The 12,789-nt window shown below is 49.8% G+C and overlaps 1 protein-coding gene across 1 annotated transcript in view; it reads left to right on the forward strand.

Annotated features, from left to right (window-relative positions):
* ADARB2 (adenosine deaminase RNA specific B2 (inactive)) overlaps positions 1-12,789 on the forward strand; it is a 364,115-nt gene that overhangs the window by 246,332 nt on the left and 104,994 nt on the right. Inside the window, exon 2 of the mRNA XM_029236216.1 lies at positions 12,457-12,543. Within this exon, the coding sequence (XP_029092049.1) occupies positions 12,457-12,543 (87 nt within the window). The remainder of the gene's footprint in view (positions 1-12,456; positions 12,544-12,789) is intronic.

Below are 12,789 nucleotides of genomic sequence, written 5' to 3' on the forward strand. Positions count from 1 at the left end.
CAAATCGTGATGAAACTTCAGCTCTCAGGGATAAATTGGGGACACAACGCTGAATAACGTACAGCCCGTTTCCCAGAGGCATTTACAATTCAGTGTGGTCGTAGGGTGCCACCTCAGCTGCCTGGTGGGGGCTGTGTGAGCCCGTGTGTTGATCGGGGAGGATGCCGAGGCTGGAAGGGGAGCTGAGGCGACTCGTGTACGGCACACGCGGCACCATTGCCCGTGAACCATGGTACCCGCGTGGTAACTGTGCTGCCGAGGGTCACGTCACTTCTCCCCACGCGACTTTCCTCTCCGACGTGGATGGGGGGGCGGGGGGGCGGTGGACATGGGAGGTGGACAGGGCTGTGAAGCAGGACGTCGAAAAGTGGTGACAATGCCACAGGTGCCGAGCATGGTGCTTCACCAATGGCGTCCGTCCACCAGGATCCTGGGAAACAACTCCTGCCCCGCTGCCACGCAGAGGGCAAGGTCTGGCCTCCCCCAATCCACCCTGAAAGCGGAGGCCACATCCCTCCTGCTCCCATGGGCTCGGTACAATTTTCACTGCAACTCGTGGGAAAGTAGAAAACTGAGGTCCGGGCCCAGCTGGGTGCTGCCTCACCAGACACCATGCAGTCCTGTAAGCCTGGCTGTCAGCGTTGGTGACACTCCGTGGTGACACTCGGAGCCTGGCAGGGCCTGGGGTCCCAGCAAAGAGTAACGTGGATTCTCCCGTCAGCAGGAGCTGACAGAGTTAGTGCCTGACAAGGCATTCTTGGAACTCTCCGACTTTTCAGGTCTTCTCAGAGCCCAAAACGGAGACACTTTCAGTTGAAGAAGCAACAATTCCAACCTCCACCCACTCCTGTGTTTAAGTGTCAGCGCCACCCGACCAGACTCAGCCCAGCATGCCCACCCCCAGCACCGCTGCCCCAAACAGTTCCTCTCTAGCACAGGGCCTGACTCCGAAAACACAGAAGCACGTCCTCAGGCAAATTAAACACATCCACGTGCCACATCTTATTACCAAACCATGTGGAATGCAAAATAAGAGTATTAAAAATGAGCCTCGCAGTGATGGGGGTGACTCACGTTGTATCCTGGGCACCGGCCACTGGGAAGCTGGGTAACACCTCCAACAGACGCGCACAGAGCCCGCAATAACTCAAGGTATTTTATCACTGTATGTCCGCAGGCCAGGCATCAGATGGGAAAAACACTCTTGAAACAAAATTAAATAGTTTTAGATCTAATTTTACCAGGCTGAACTGGGTTGCAAATTGATTTTCGTGGAATCTAATAGAGAACACACACGTTGCCTCTTATAGAAAATCCACCTACCATGCCGCTTTCTACTCCACTGCTCGCTAGAAGTAATAAGAAACTAATATTTCACAAGGCAGTGTGTCTTGTTCTGTAAACGGCCTCTGGCTCTAAAGGAGCCGGGAGCGGCCTGTTGGGGAGCCCAGCGCAGCGGCCGCTCCGTCCGGCACCCGGAGTGCCCAGCCAGCCTGTGCTCACCGGCCTCACCTCGTCCTCGTCCGGCACACACTCGCTTTTCTGTTCATTTTCTCCTCTTCCTCTTCCTCACACCTGCCTCCAAACACAGGCAGCGTTGGGCTGTGACACAGAATGGGCATCGTCATATCATTGGACGACCTCTGCCCCCTCCTGGAGGGCTCCCTGACCCCTGCTCCCTGGGCAGGCCCCTGCCTAGTTCTCTCTCTGTTAAAGCATCCCTTATAGTCCTGGTCACAGGACACAGGGACTCTTCTCCGCTTGGTCACTTCCCCAGTTTCCTCAACAGCAACTGTTAAGACTGGAGCATCTCCAAAACGATATCACAAAACCCCTGAACAGGTGAATACTGACATTTATTTACAAGGCAGTCTTAGGACACGATTATCCACACCCCACCACCGTGACTCCTGCAGGCTGCCTGCAGCCCCTCCTGGATGCCTGAGAATTCGTTAGCAACTTAACCAGGAGGCTGAGAGGCGGGGTCCCGAGCCACAGACGTGGACGACCCTGCCAACCGACAAGAGTTCACTCAGAAAGGAGGGAAAGGCTGCACTGTGGTGAAATCCAGGAGCAAAGGAAAAAGACCCTGTTGACCAAAATTCTGTTCAGTCCCATCTGACTAGTGCCCACGCATCCCATGAAATGGTCCTGTCTGCAGATCGCAGGATCTTATCATGAAAACAGAAGGGAATCCTCCCCCACATGAAGTCCACATTCTAGTCGGGAGAGGTGGGAAGTCAAGCAAGTGTGACACGTACTGTTGAAGATGCTGATAAAGGCTGTGCAGAAAATACAGCAGGAAGAGGGAGCTCTAGGCTGTTCTAGGCTCTTCTGGAACATTCCAGATCCTGGGGTGTAGTAAGTGCTCCATCAATCTTCGCTGAATAAACAGGTGATGGAATCAACGACCAGCTGTTTCCTCCCTGGGTTCAAGTAGCCAGACTGACCGGAGACAGTACTTGATGTGAAGGACATAGAGGCACAGGGGCAGGCGTGGTCGGGGGCTGGGAGGGAGGGGTCTTCTCAGCACTCTGTAGGACTGATGTCTGTCAATACGTGTGACCCCATTACGTGGGGTAATGGGGAACATCGTGGATCATTACACACGTCAGAACGGTGGAGGGCTGCTGGGGTCAGCTCCGGAAGGGTGATTAGCAGCCCTCACTTGTCCTGAGACGGTCTGCATAAAGAGACGAGTCCATTAGGGAGCTTCAAATTAATAAACATCATTTCATACATTAGCCAGGAGGTCCATTCTAAAGAGAAATAATTAAACTTGCAAATTCAGATACTAGCAGTTTGACCTGCTCTCTGAACAATTACTTATGTGATCAGTTGTTCTATTTTTGGTTATTGAAGTATCTAATTCTTGTAAGAGATAAGAAATTAGCCACATTCAAACAGCACTGAAGAAGAAAACGGTGTTGACAACCAGTCTAAACAAAGCCCGCGGAGGACAGGGCGACCTGCAGGGAGGTTCTGTCATGTCTTGTTTCTAGTTTCCAAATGAGCTCAACTCAGTACTTAAGTAATTAAAGTAATATTAGAAAATAAAATAAAAATAATACTAGATCCAGTGGCCTCTGGGAATGTAAGAGGCGACAGCATCCGCTCAAGGCCTAGAAAACTGCAGAGAATGATGGTGCCCTGTGACGTGCTGGGTGGTGTTAAGGGGCAGAGAAACCTTTTTATAAAATGGAAATAGAAGGAGAGCTATAAAATAGAGGGACTTGTGGTTAGCATGTCTCCAAAGAGAAGAGGGAAGGGAGGCCAGAGGATGCCAGCAGAGGAAGCGCCAGACGTGTGAAGAGCCAGCAACATGGAAGGAGGACTTTGGGGACGTGAATCGCAGAGCCTGTGCAGGACTCGCCCCTCGCGCAGAGGGTTGTACCTGTCACCGTATCTGCAGGTCACTGACAACAGTTCTCGGAGGACTTGCGTGGGTCTTTAGGGTCAAATTCTCACCTCCTGAGAATTTCCTGCTTCAAGCTGGTTCTTTAACTCAATTCCTGACCTGAATCACAGGACCATCCCTCGAGGCCTCACGGGTCCTCAGAGCTGGTGAGCAGTGGAGGCTCCTGATTTCAGCCCCAAACTCCCTGCAGTTCAACCTCCCACTGGAGCCCTTGGTCACCTGCTCTCTCTGACCAGATGACCAGACGCACCCTCCGCCCCTACCAGGGACCCCTCTGTGGACGCACGACTCACTGTGTCACAGACGAACACAGGAAACGGCAAGACAACAGGTTGTTCCTCTCGCCTTGGACGTTGGAGCTGACATCAACACCACCCCCCACCAACCGTGAGCGCCAGCAGCCCTGGAACCAGAGGAGACCATCCCAGACCGTCCCAGAGGGGGCTTCCCACGGCAGACACCTGTGTGAGTGACATGAAGCAAGAACACATCTGTTTTCCTAATTGGAGAAACACATTTCAATCTGGGCAAAAACTTTGCCCAGAAAAGTCTACAAGACAGTTGCTACCAACCAGGGTGCTGCAGTCCAGGCACTCGGCACCTGGACAGACAAGGGACGTTTGCTGAAGGAGTGGCTGGTGGGCCTCGACCACACTGGCCAGAAGGAGGATCAGGAAGATGTCCTGAAAGCAACTCCGGCTTTCCCGTCAGGTCTCGGAGCCTGGAAAGGCCTTGGACAGCGTCACGCGGAGCTCAGCTTCCCACCTCCCAGGCCGTCCGCCACCCGTCCCCAGGTTGGCCTCTCCCCGCGTGATGGAGAAGGTGGCGCACAGCGTGTCTGGCCGCAGGGACATCGGGTCTGACACCACGCACTGTCCAGCAGGACCACTGTCCTCAGTGTGAGGGGCGGAGCCCAAAGTAGCCCTTGCACCCTGAGGTTCGTGGGGGACCCGAAAGGAATCTAGAGAGATGTCCACACTGGCGTGTGCACCACTCCCTATGGAGCATCAGAGGAGAGCGCAGGGCTTCCCAAAGGCCCTGAGCGCCCTGGTAAAGTGTGAACACACACCTTTAGATGCAGATTTTCTGCTGTTTAAATGCACTTTCTGACAGAGCCCCGTCCCGTCAGTCACATGTCAACCATCCCTGTCTTTGCCTGCTGTTCACGTAGAATGATCTGGTGTGAGCTGGTTTGTTTTAGGCTCCCACCCCCGCTTCCCAAAATAATCCAGGTGTAGCTGGGATGTCTGCGTGGTCCTCAAGGCTGCTCACAGCACCGGGACTGTGGCCTGGGCAGAGCCCCCCAGGAGGTGGCCCACGCTGGCATGGGGAGGTCTTAGCCCATGACTTTGAGGGGAAGCTTCCCAGGAGGAGAACAATGTGCCTGAGAAATTAAACCACGAGGAAATGGTGGCTTCCATAAGAGACTTCTTATTGCTCCAACAACTCCTTGAGAGCCATGCTTCTAATTCCCGTGCACTGGAGGTCCTATTTTATAAGCATATTTATTAGCCGTCCTCCCAGTGGCAGGAGCTACTGCAACTCTCACTTAGGGGATCCCTTCCTACGAAATTTGGGAGCTTTGAAGAGGAATGCAGGCGTTGGATACTCCTGACTTCCTCTGAGTCTGTAATGGATGAGAAAGTCTCCTCCTCTTCAACCCCCATTCCCGCCCTGCACGAAGGGTCTCCCGGGTAAGCCTAGAGACCCCGGCCTCACACCCGGGCCAGGGTGTCGGCTACAGAGTTCTCACCGGCTCATTTGGAAGTTTCAGCACCTTGGAGCATAAACATGGACGGTTATTGTGCTTTTTTCTGCTTTTCTTCTTTTAACCTCCTCTGTCCCCTCCTCCTCTTTGTCCCTCAGTGAGTCTCAAGCAGGCGCGTAACTTTCTAGTTATTTCCAATCTGTGAAACTCAGCCCAGATGGAAGTTGACCATCTCATAACCGAGTCTGAGCCCATCCAGGGAGATGGAAGGGGAAACATCTCTGTTTAATTGGCCAAAGTCGAGGTGTGTCCACTGGATATTTTAACTGGCCCCTGTGTCCCCTCAGCCACAGTTTCCAGATGTCGGGTCTCCCGGGGGCAAGTGCGGGGTGATGCTGGGGACCATGTCTGGGCCTCAGACCCATCTTGGATGAGAGTTTTCTCTCCCCCTCCTTCTTCTTCCCTCCCTCCCTTTCTCTCTCTCCCTCTCCCCCACTCTCCCCTCTCCCACCATCCCTCCCACTCACCCCTCACAATCCAGAAGGTTTATGTTTGCTGCCCTCCAGCCCCCTGGGGCCCCCTGTTCAGGATCAAGACTCCAGGCCCATGGCAATGAGGATGCACCCAGACAGAGCTGCAAAGGTAGCCCCTCTGCCAGCCTGGCCTCCCCTCCCCTAACTTGGGTCATCCCAGACTCACCTTTCAGTGGAAGTACGCTTGGCTCTGGAGCCAGACCTGTGCGCAGTCAGGGGTGGGCGGTATTATTAGCTACCAGGTCACCTCCTGCAAGATGCCCACCCCCCCACCGACCTCCCGGGTGCCCCTGGACAGGCCAAGTCCCTCAGCACCGTTCCTTCCTAGCATTAGAGTGTGAAATTATTGGTTAGGGGTACAACTAATTTGCATTCGATAAAGATTTGTTGAGTGAATATATTAGTCTGCTCGGGCTGCCATGACAAAGGACCACAGACACAGGTTTAAACAACAGACATTTATTTCTCATAGTTCTGGAGGCTGGGAGTCTGAGATCCAGGTGTGGGCAGGGCTGGTTCCTCTGAGGCCTCTCCCCTGGGTGTGGACACCGCCTTCTCCCCGTGTCCTCACGTGGTGGTCCCTCCATGAGTGTCTGGGTCCTCACCTCTTCTCTGAAGTCACATGGGATTACGATCTACCCTGAAGACATCATTTAATCTTAATCACCTCTTTAAAGACCCCATCTCCAAATGCAGTCACATTCTGAGGTCCTGGGGCTCAGGACTTAACGTGAATTTTGGGGGAGGACACAGTTCAGCCCATACAAAGAATGAGGAACAGACACAGGCTGGCTGCCTGTTTCAAGACCAAAAGCATGAGTTTTATGCACCTGAAAGTTTCCAGAAGAGCCTCACTCCTTGTGAGAAGCAGACCCTCTTATGTTACAGAACTCGGTGCAGACCCAGAGTCTTTCTTCGTCTGAATCCCCTTGTTCATAGATGGCAGCTTGAAAATGGCCTCTTAAAATACACATTCCTGAAAATCTGCGAGAAAATATCTTTGCCTTTCCTCCAAAACATTATTCCTTTCTCCTGCCTGCATGGAGGTTAATTATCTTCTTACTTCCCGAGGTCACCCACCTGTTCAGGCTGATTTGCGTTTGTGTTTGGATAGAAGCGGCATCCGTTCAAGACATACCTGTGTTGGGGGAGAAGATACAGTCAGGGAGGAAAGTGGGTCAAGCCTGAGGGGGGCCATCTGTCAGAGTGCGTTTTGGCAAAAGGAAAACATAAGAAGGGAACGTGTAAAGGAGGCTGTGGTTTGTAGCCCAAAGGTACTGACCGCGCTCGGCGGCTTCCAACTGTCACCCTCTTTCTGTTTCGCAGCTGAGCTGGGCTGGACGGGGCAGCGCCTGGCCCACAGACGCAGAGGACACAAGCACAAAAGCTCACTCCAAACGGCTGAAATAGGGCAGAACCCAAGTGCGTGATTGATCTAATTTTTTAAAAATAACCTATGAACTATTTAGTGCTTTGCAGTAGAAGATCAAATCCTTAGGTATTTTAGCAATTACGGTTTTTATTAAAATTTCCAGCAAACATGTTATTTCCCATGGACGGATTTTCCAGGTAACTGACATGGGCTCGTGCCGCAAGACATTTTTTTAAATTTTCATCTTACTTGGTAAAAACTGTTTCATAAATTGTTGATAAACACAACAGCCTGTGAAAGCAAACACGGCTTTCACAAAAGCAGGCTCCAAAACGTCGACATTTTCCGGCTCCTTGTGGGTAAACTGAGTCTCCGCAGCTGCAGGGCGTGTGGCGGGGCCTGATGCTTGCAACCTTCCGTGGCCCACATCCCGCTCACGTGGGTTCTTGCTCCCTCTGTTTCCATATGTACGGCTGTCTGGACGTGAGTCCGAGGACCGCTCCAAAGAGCCTTATCTTTGAGAGTCTTCTAAAGCCTTCTAAATACATTGGAGCTTCCAAATCTATAAAGTAAGCAAAAAAGAAAAAAGAAAAAGATAAACCCACGTCCCGATAAGGGGGCCTGACTGCACCTACAGTTTATCTTTAGTCCCAGCCGTTCAAGGGTGTGTGTTGATATCTCTCTATGGTTTTAGTTTGCATTTCCTTAACGTGTACCACTGTTGAGTGCTTGGAGATGTGTTTATTGGCTATGTGAATATTTTCCTTTGTCAAGTTTCTGTTCAAGCATTTTGCCCGTATTTTTAATTTGAATTTTTTGTCCTTTCTTATTACGTTATAAGCGTTCTTCTTTTATTCTGGATAAAAATCAGTCGTCCTGATTGTAAATATATTATCCCAATCTGTGGCTTGCTTTTAGTTTGCCTAACAGTGTATTTCATTGAGCTGAAATTTTTAATTTTGATGAAAATTATATTTTCTTTTATGATTGGTGCTTTCTATGTCTAAGAAATCTGCCAACACGGAGACCATGAAAGTAATCTCCTATATTTTCTTCTAGGAGTTTCATAGTATTAGATTTTATGATCCATTTAGTGAACATTTTCATTATGATACAAGATAGAGCTCAGAATTCACTTTTTTCCAAGATGGTGTACAGGTTTTCAGCACTGTTTGTTAAAAAGACTTTCTTTCACCTCAGTGTATGACCTTGAGATCTTTGTTGAAAATCGGTTGATCACACAGGTGTGATTCCATTTCTGAACCCTCCATGTTGTTCCATTTTTCTATCTTTATGTCATTACCAAATTGTGTTTGTTCTTCATTATCAATATTGTCGACCAATGGGATCTCATCCGTTTCCAGGAAACGGCTTCTGCCCCTGAAAATGCTTCCCCATGTGCTCCAGAAATATATGAAATCACATCAACTTGGGCCAGAGCCACTTATTTTGCAGTGAGCAATGAGGTTTATAACACAAATGCCCTGGACCATTCCAAGTAATTCATTAAAAACACCGTTAATATGATGGATGGTGACCAGAACTTCCCTAGAAACAACCCCTGATTGGAGGCCACCCCAGGTGCTCTCCTCACAGGGGCCAGTCCAGGTCACTGCATCTCACTCAGGCCAACATCCAGCTGGGCCCGAGCTGATAGCCACAGACACAGCTGTGTGGCAGGGAGCACCCAGCCCTTCCAGCCACTCTCCCTGGAGGAAGACCCTCTCCTTCTTCTGACTCTCCAGCGAGAGGCTGGGAGTCCTGTTAACCAGCTGCTTTCAGCAGACCCAAACCAGAGCTGCGAGAAAGAAAAGCAGGGCCTCTATTTTCCATCAGTAAGTAACCGGCATGAAACCAGGTTTTCAAAGGTGACCGTGAGAAACATAAAGACCAGAACCAGTTGGCTACTGGGGCTCTGCTCGCCTGGAGCCAGTAGAAGTAGATACCAAACTGACAGGCACATGTCAAGGAGACAACTACCGAAAAAGTCATCGACAGCAAATATTATTTATTAGAATTTTTCTAAATAGAAAATGTAATTCCTCACCCTTTTTCCTAATGACCTTGTAAAGGCTCGGTCTGGGGGAATTCCCTGGCGGTCCAGTGGTTAGGACTCTGCACTCTCGCTGCCAAGGGTGCAGGTTTGATCCCTGGTCGGGGAACGAAGATCCCGCAAGCCGTGCGCTACGGCCAAAAATTTATAAATAAATAAATAAAGAGTCGGTCTGGTCCTTTCTTAAGAACAATTGTTTCTCAGTCAGAGGGTATGTGCCTTCAGGGTTAAACATTTCTCTTTCATGAAGTATCGTGGCAGGAGATGGTAGTTGGAGCTTCAGGTGGGCTGACTCAGCAGCTTTGGTGCTTCCTGCCTGGTTTGTCTGCTGGGTTTAAGCCGGCCCGTGAAATCCAAAATCCACCGAGGAGTGGATGGGGCAAGAAGGGATAGGGTTCACAGAAAAACCACAGGATGTCCAGTCAAATTTGAATTCTTTTTTATTTTTTAAATTGTAGTAAAACACACACAACATAAAACGTGCCATATTCACTTTTTTAAGCATGTAGTTCAGTGACATTAAGTCCGTTTGTATTGTTGTGCAACCATCACCACATCTGTGTCCAGAACTTCCTTATTTCCTCAAACTGAAACTCTGTCTTCACTAAACAGCTCTCCCCCTCTCCATCCCACAGCCCCTGGGAACCACCATCCTCCTTTCTGTGTCTATAATTTCTACTTCTCTAGGGACCTCATCTACGTGGATCATACAGCGTTTGTCTTTTTGTGCCTGACTTACTGAGTTTAGTATAATGTCTTCAAGGTTCATCCGTGTTGTAGCCTGTGTCAGAATTCCCTTCTGGGAATTTTTAAGGACAAATAATATTCCCTTGTGTGTACAGACCACATTCTTTATCCATCCACCCATCCTTCCATCCGTGGACACTTGGGTTGCTTCCACATTTGGCTATTGAGAATTATGCTACTGTGAATGTGGGTGTACAAATACCTCTTTGAGTCCCTACTTTCAGTTCTTTTGGGGTCTGTACCCAGAGCAGAGTTGCGGGTTTCACAGTGGTTGAACCATTTTACATTCCCACCAACAGTGCACAAGGGTTCCAATTTCCCCACATTCTCACCAACACTTGTTACTTTCTAGGGTATTTTTGATAGCAGCCATCCTAATGTGTGTGAGATGGTGTCTCACTATAGTTTTGATTTGCATTTCCCTAATGATTAATGACGTTGAATATCTTTTCGTGTGCTAATGGCCATTTGTATATCTTCTTTGTAGAAATGCTTATTCAAGTCCTTTGCCTTAAATTTGAATTTCAGATAAACAATGAATATTTTTTTTAGTGTATGTATGTCCCACATGATATTAGAGATGTATATACACAAAAAAGTATCTGTTGTTCATTCAAAACTCAATCTTAACCAGGTGTCTTGAATTTTTATTTGACAAATCTGGCCACCCTAGAAATCGAGAACTCTGATGGATGGAAAACAATATTTAAGTATTTCACAGTTTGGCTAAGGTGAGCTCTGAATTGTTTTAGTGTTTTTGTGGGTGTCTGGCTGGTAGCCCTGCTTTATTAGAAGGTTGTAATTTCATTTTGAGATGCTCAAGACTAAATCATTTGAGCTTCACACTCTTTCTGGGACATTATTGGGCTCCCTTAATGAAATTATAACTCAAGCAAAAGATTTCATTCTCGTGTAGTAAATTAGCTCGGCCATGAGGGTTTGGGGAACTGGGCCTTCCCTGGGCTTATTCTTCGTGTTCGGCAGAGTGAAGAGGTAGCAGGCCTTCTGTATTTGAGTTATTTATTGTTCTCCGAGTGAACATTGTATTGTTGCTCGTCCCTAACGGAAACAACAGCTGTTAACAGGCTCCTGAATGAATTTCAATGTGAACTCCCCTGGCCTCTGGAAAGCTCAGCTAAAGAGAAAACAGGCTCAGAATTGAAAGAAAAAGTAAGTTTCAGGCCTGAGTCTGGACACCTGGAGGCTGACTGCATAATAAGCGGCCAGTTGACGTTTCCAGGAGAGATCACACTTAGATGAGCCCCAAACCGGAGCTCCTTTCCTACGACAGAAGCAGACAACGGCAGCATGATGCACGGAGCATGTTAAAGTGTCCCTGACGAGGGACCCTGGACAACCCGGCCAAAGGCAGGGCAAGGGCAACCCCATGGCGACCCTGTGACACACTGGATGAGCAACAGGGATTCTGCCTTCTGCGGTTTTCTAAACATAGTCAAGGTTCACATGGAAAGTCACGAAGCTGCAGCCTCGAGGGGACAGAGCTGTGAGGGGCAGGGGTCTAAGCACGGCGGCTCTGGGGGTGTCGGGGCTGAGTTAGTTCTCCTGTGGACTCACTTCTGGTTGGGGTTAAGGTTAGGGTTAGGGGTTAGGGATTAGGGTTGGGTTAGGGGCTTGGGTTAGGGGTTAGGGTTAGGGTTAGGGGTTAAGGGTTAGGGTTAGGGTTGGGTTAGGGGTTTGGGTTAGGGGTTAGGGTTAGGGTTGTGTTAGGGTTAGGGGTTAGGGGTTAGGGGTTAGGGGTTAGGGGTTAAGGTTAGGGTTAGGGGTTAGGGGTTAGGGTTAGGGTTAGGGCTCTGATATAAGGAGCTTTCCTCTTATCCCTTCAGTAGTCATTCTTTCATTTCTCCCAGTTGGGCTTCAACCCACCTGTCCTTCGTCTCTGTTCAGAGGGAAATAGCTGAGCACGTTGGTCCCATGCGCCACCCCCTCTCGGGTCCAAGTTCCCCTCTGCACTGTGCTCAGGAGGTCTGCAGCCGGGACCACCCCCGGGGCTGCAGGCAGGGGGTCCCTGGGCTCCTCTCCCACTTCAGTTACCGCCCCCACTTCAGGGGAACCTCTAGGGCCCCTCTCCGTTCCCTCCTCCTGTTCAGTCTACTTTTGCTCAAACAAACAGTAACTATATTTTACAGGTTCCATAAGTCCTTTTTTTTTCATGCCCTCAAGCCCACAAATAGGTTCTCCACTACTGGGGAGAAATAGTCTTGGCTCTGTTTGCAGGACTCTCGTTTCATTGAGGCATTTCTTCACTGGCCTTAGCTCCTCTCTGTGAAACGTCCTTTGTCTGCAGGCCCTGCCCACCCAGCTCCCTGCAGGCTCAGGCTAGGGGGCTGCCCTGCAGATGGTGACTTCGTTTTGAGGGACGTGGAGATGCCAAAAATAAGAAAAGAAGATGGAAATCATAAAGTTTAAAATTGAATGGAGAGGGGAATTTGATAAAATGCTGTCAGAAATTCAATAAAAGACTGAACCAGAATGAAGTGGCTAAAACCAAAAATGACCTTTCAACCTCCCATGTCCAAACCCTCAGTAATAAGAACATATGAAAGCACTGAGTTTTTCTGAAACTCGATGTCAAAAGTGCATTTCCTGTCCTTCTTTTCTTTCCAGACAAAGTGAGCACGCTGTCTGCCTTCATCGCTTCCTTCAAGCACGTGAGCCCCGGGGCCGCACACACGGAGGATGAGGACAACCTCAGTAAGCAGACCCCCTTCCCCGAGAGCCAGGGTCCCAGCCCCACGTGCAGAGGGGGGACCCCAAAGGCTGAGACCCTTGGGGTGGTGGGGGGCACCACCTGGGCTTCCCAGAGCAGGAGGACCTGCTCCCACCCCCCTGGGATCCCTTCCCCGCCTAGGATCCCATCCCCCCTGGTATCCAATCCCCCTTGGAATCCCATTCCCCACTGAATCCCATTCCCCCCTGGAATCCCATCCCCCCCCCCAG

This window comes from Monodon monoceros, unplaced genomic scaffold (genome assembly GCF_005190385.1).
Source record: "Monodon monoceros isolate NGI ecotype Baffin Bay Population unplaced genomic scaffold, NGI_Narwhal_1 Super_Scaffold_21, whole genome shotgun sequence".
Classification (NCBI taxonomy): domain Eukaryota; kingdom Metazoa; phylum Chordata; class Mammalia; order Artiodactyla; family Monodontidae; genus Monodon; species Monodon monoceros.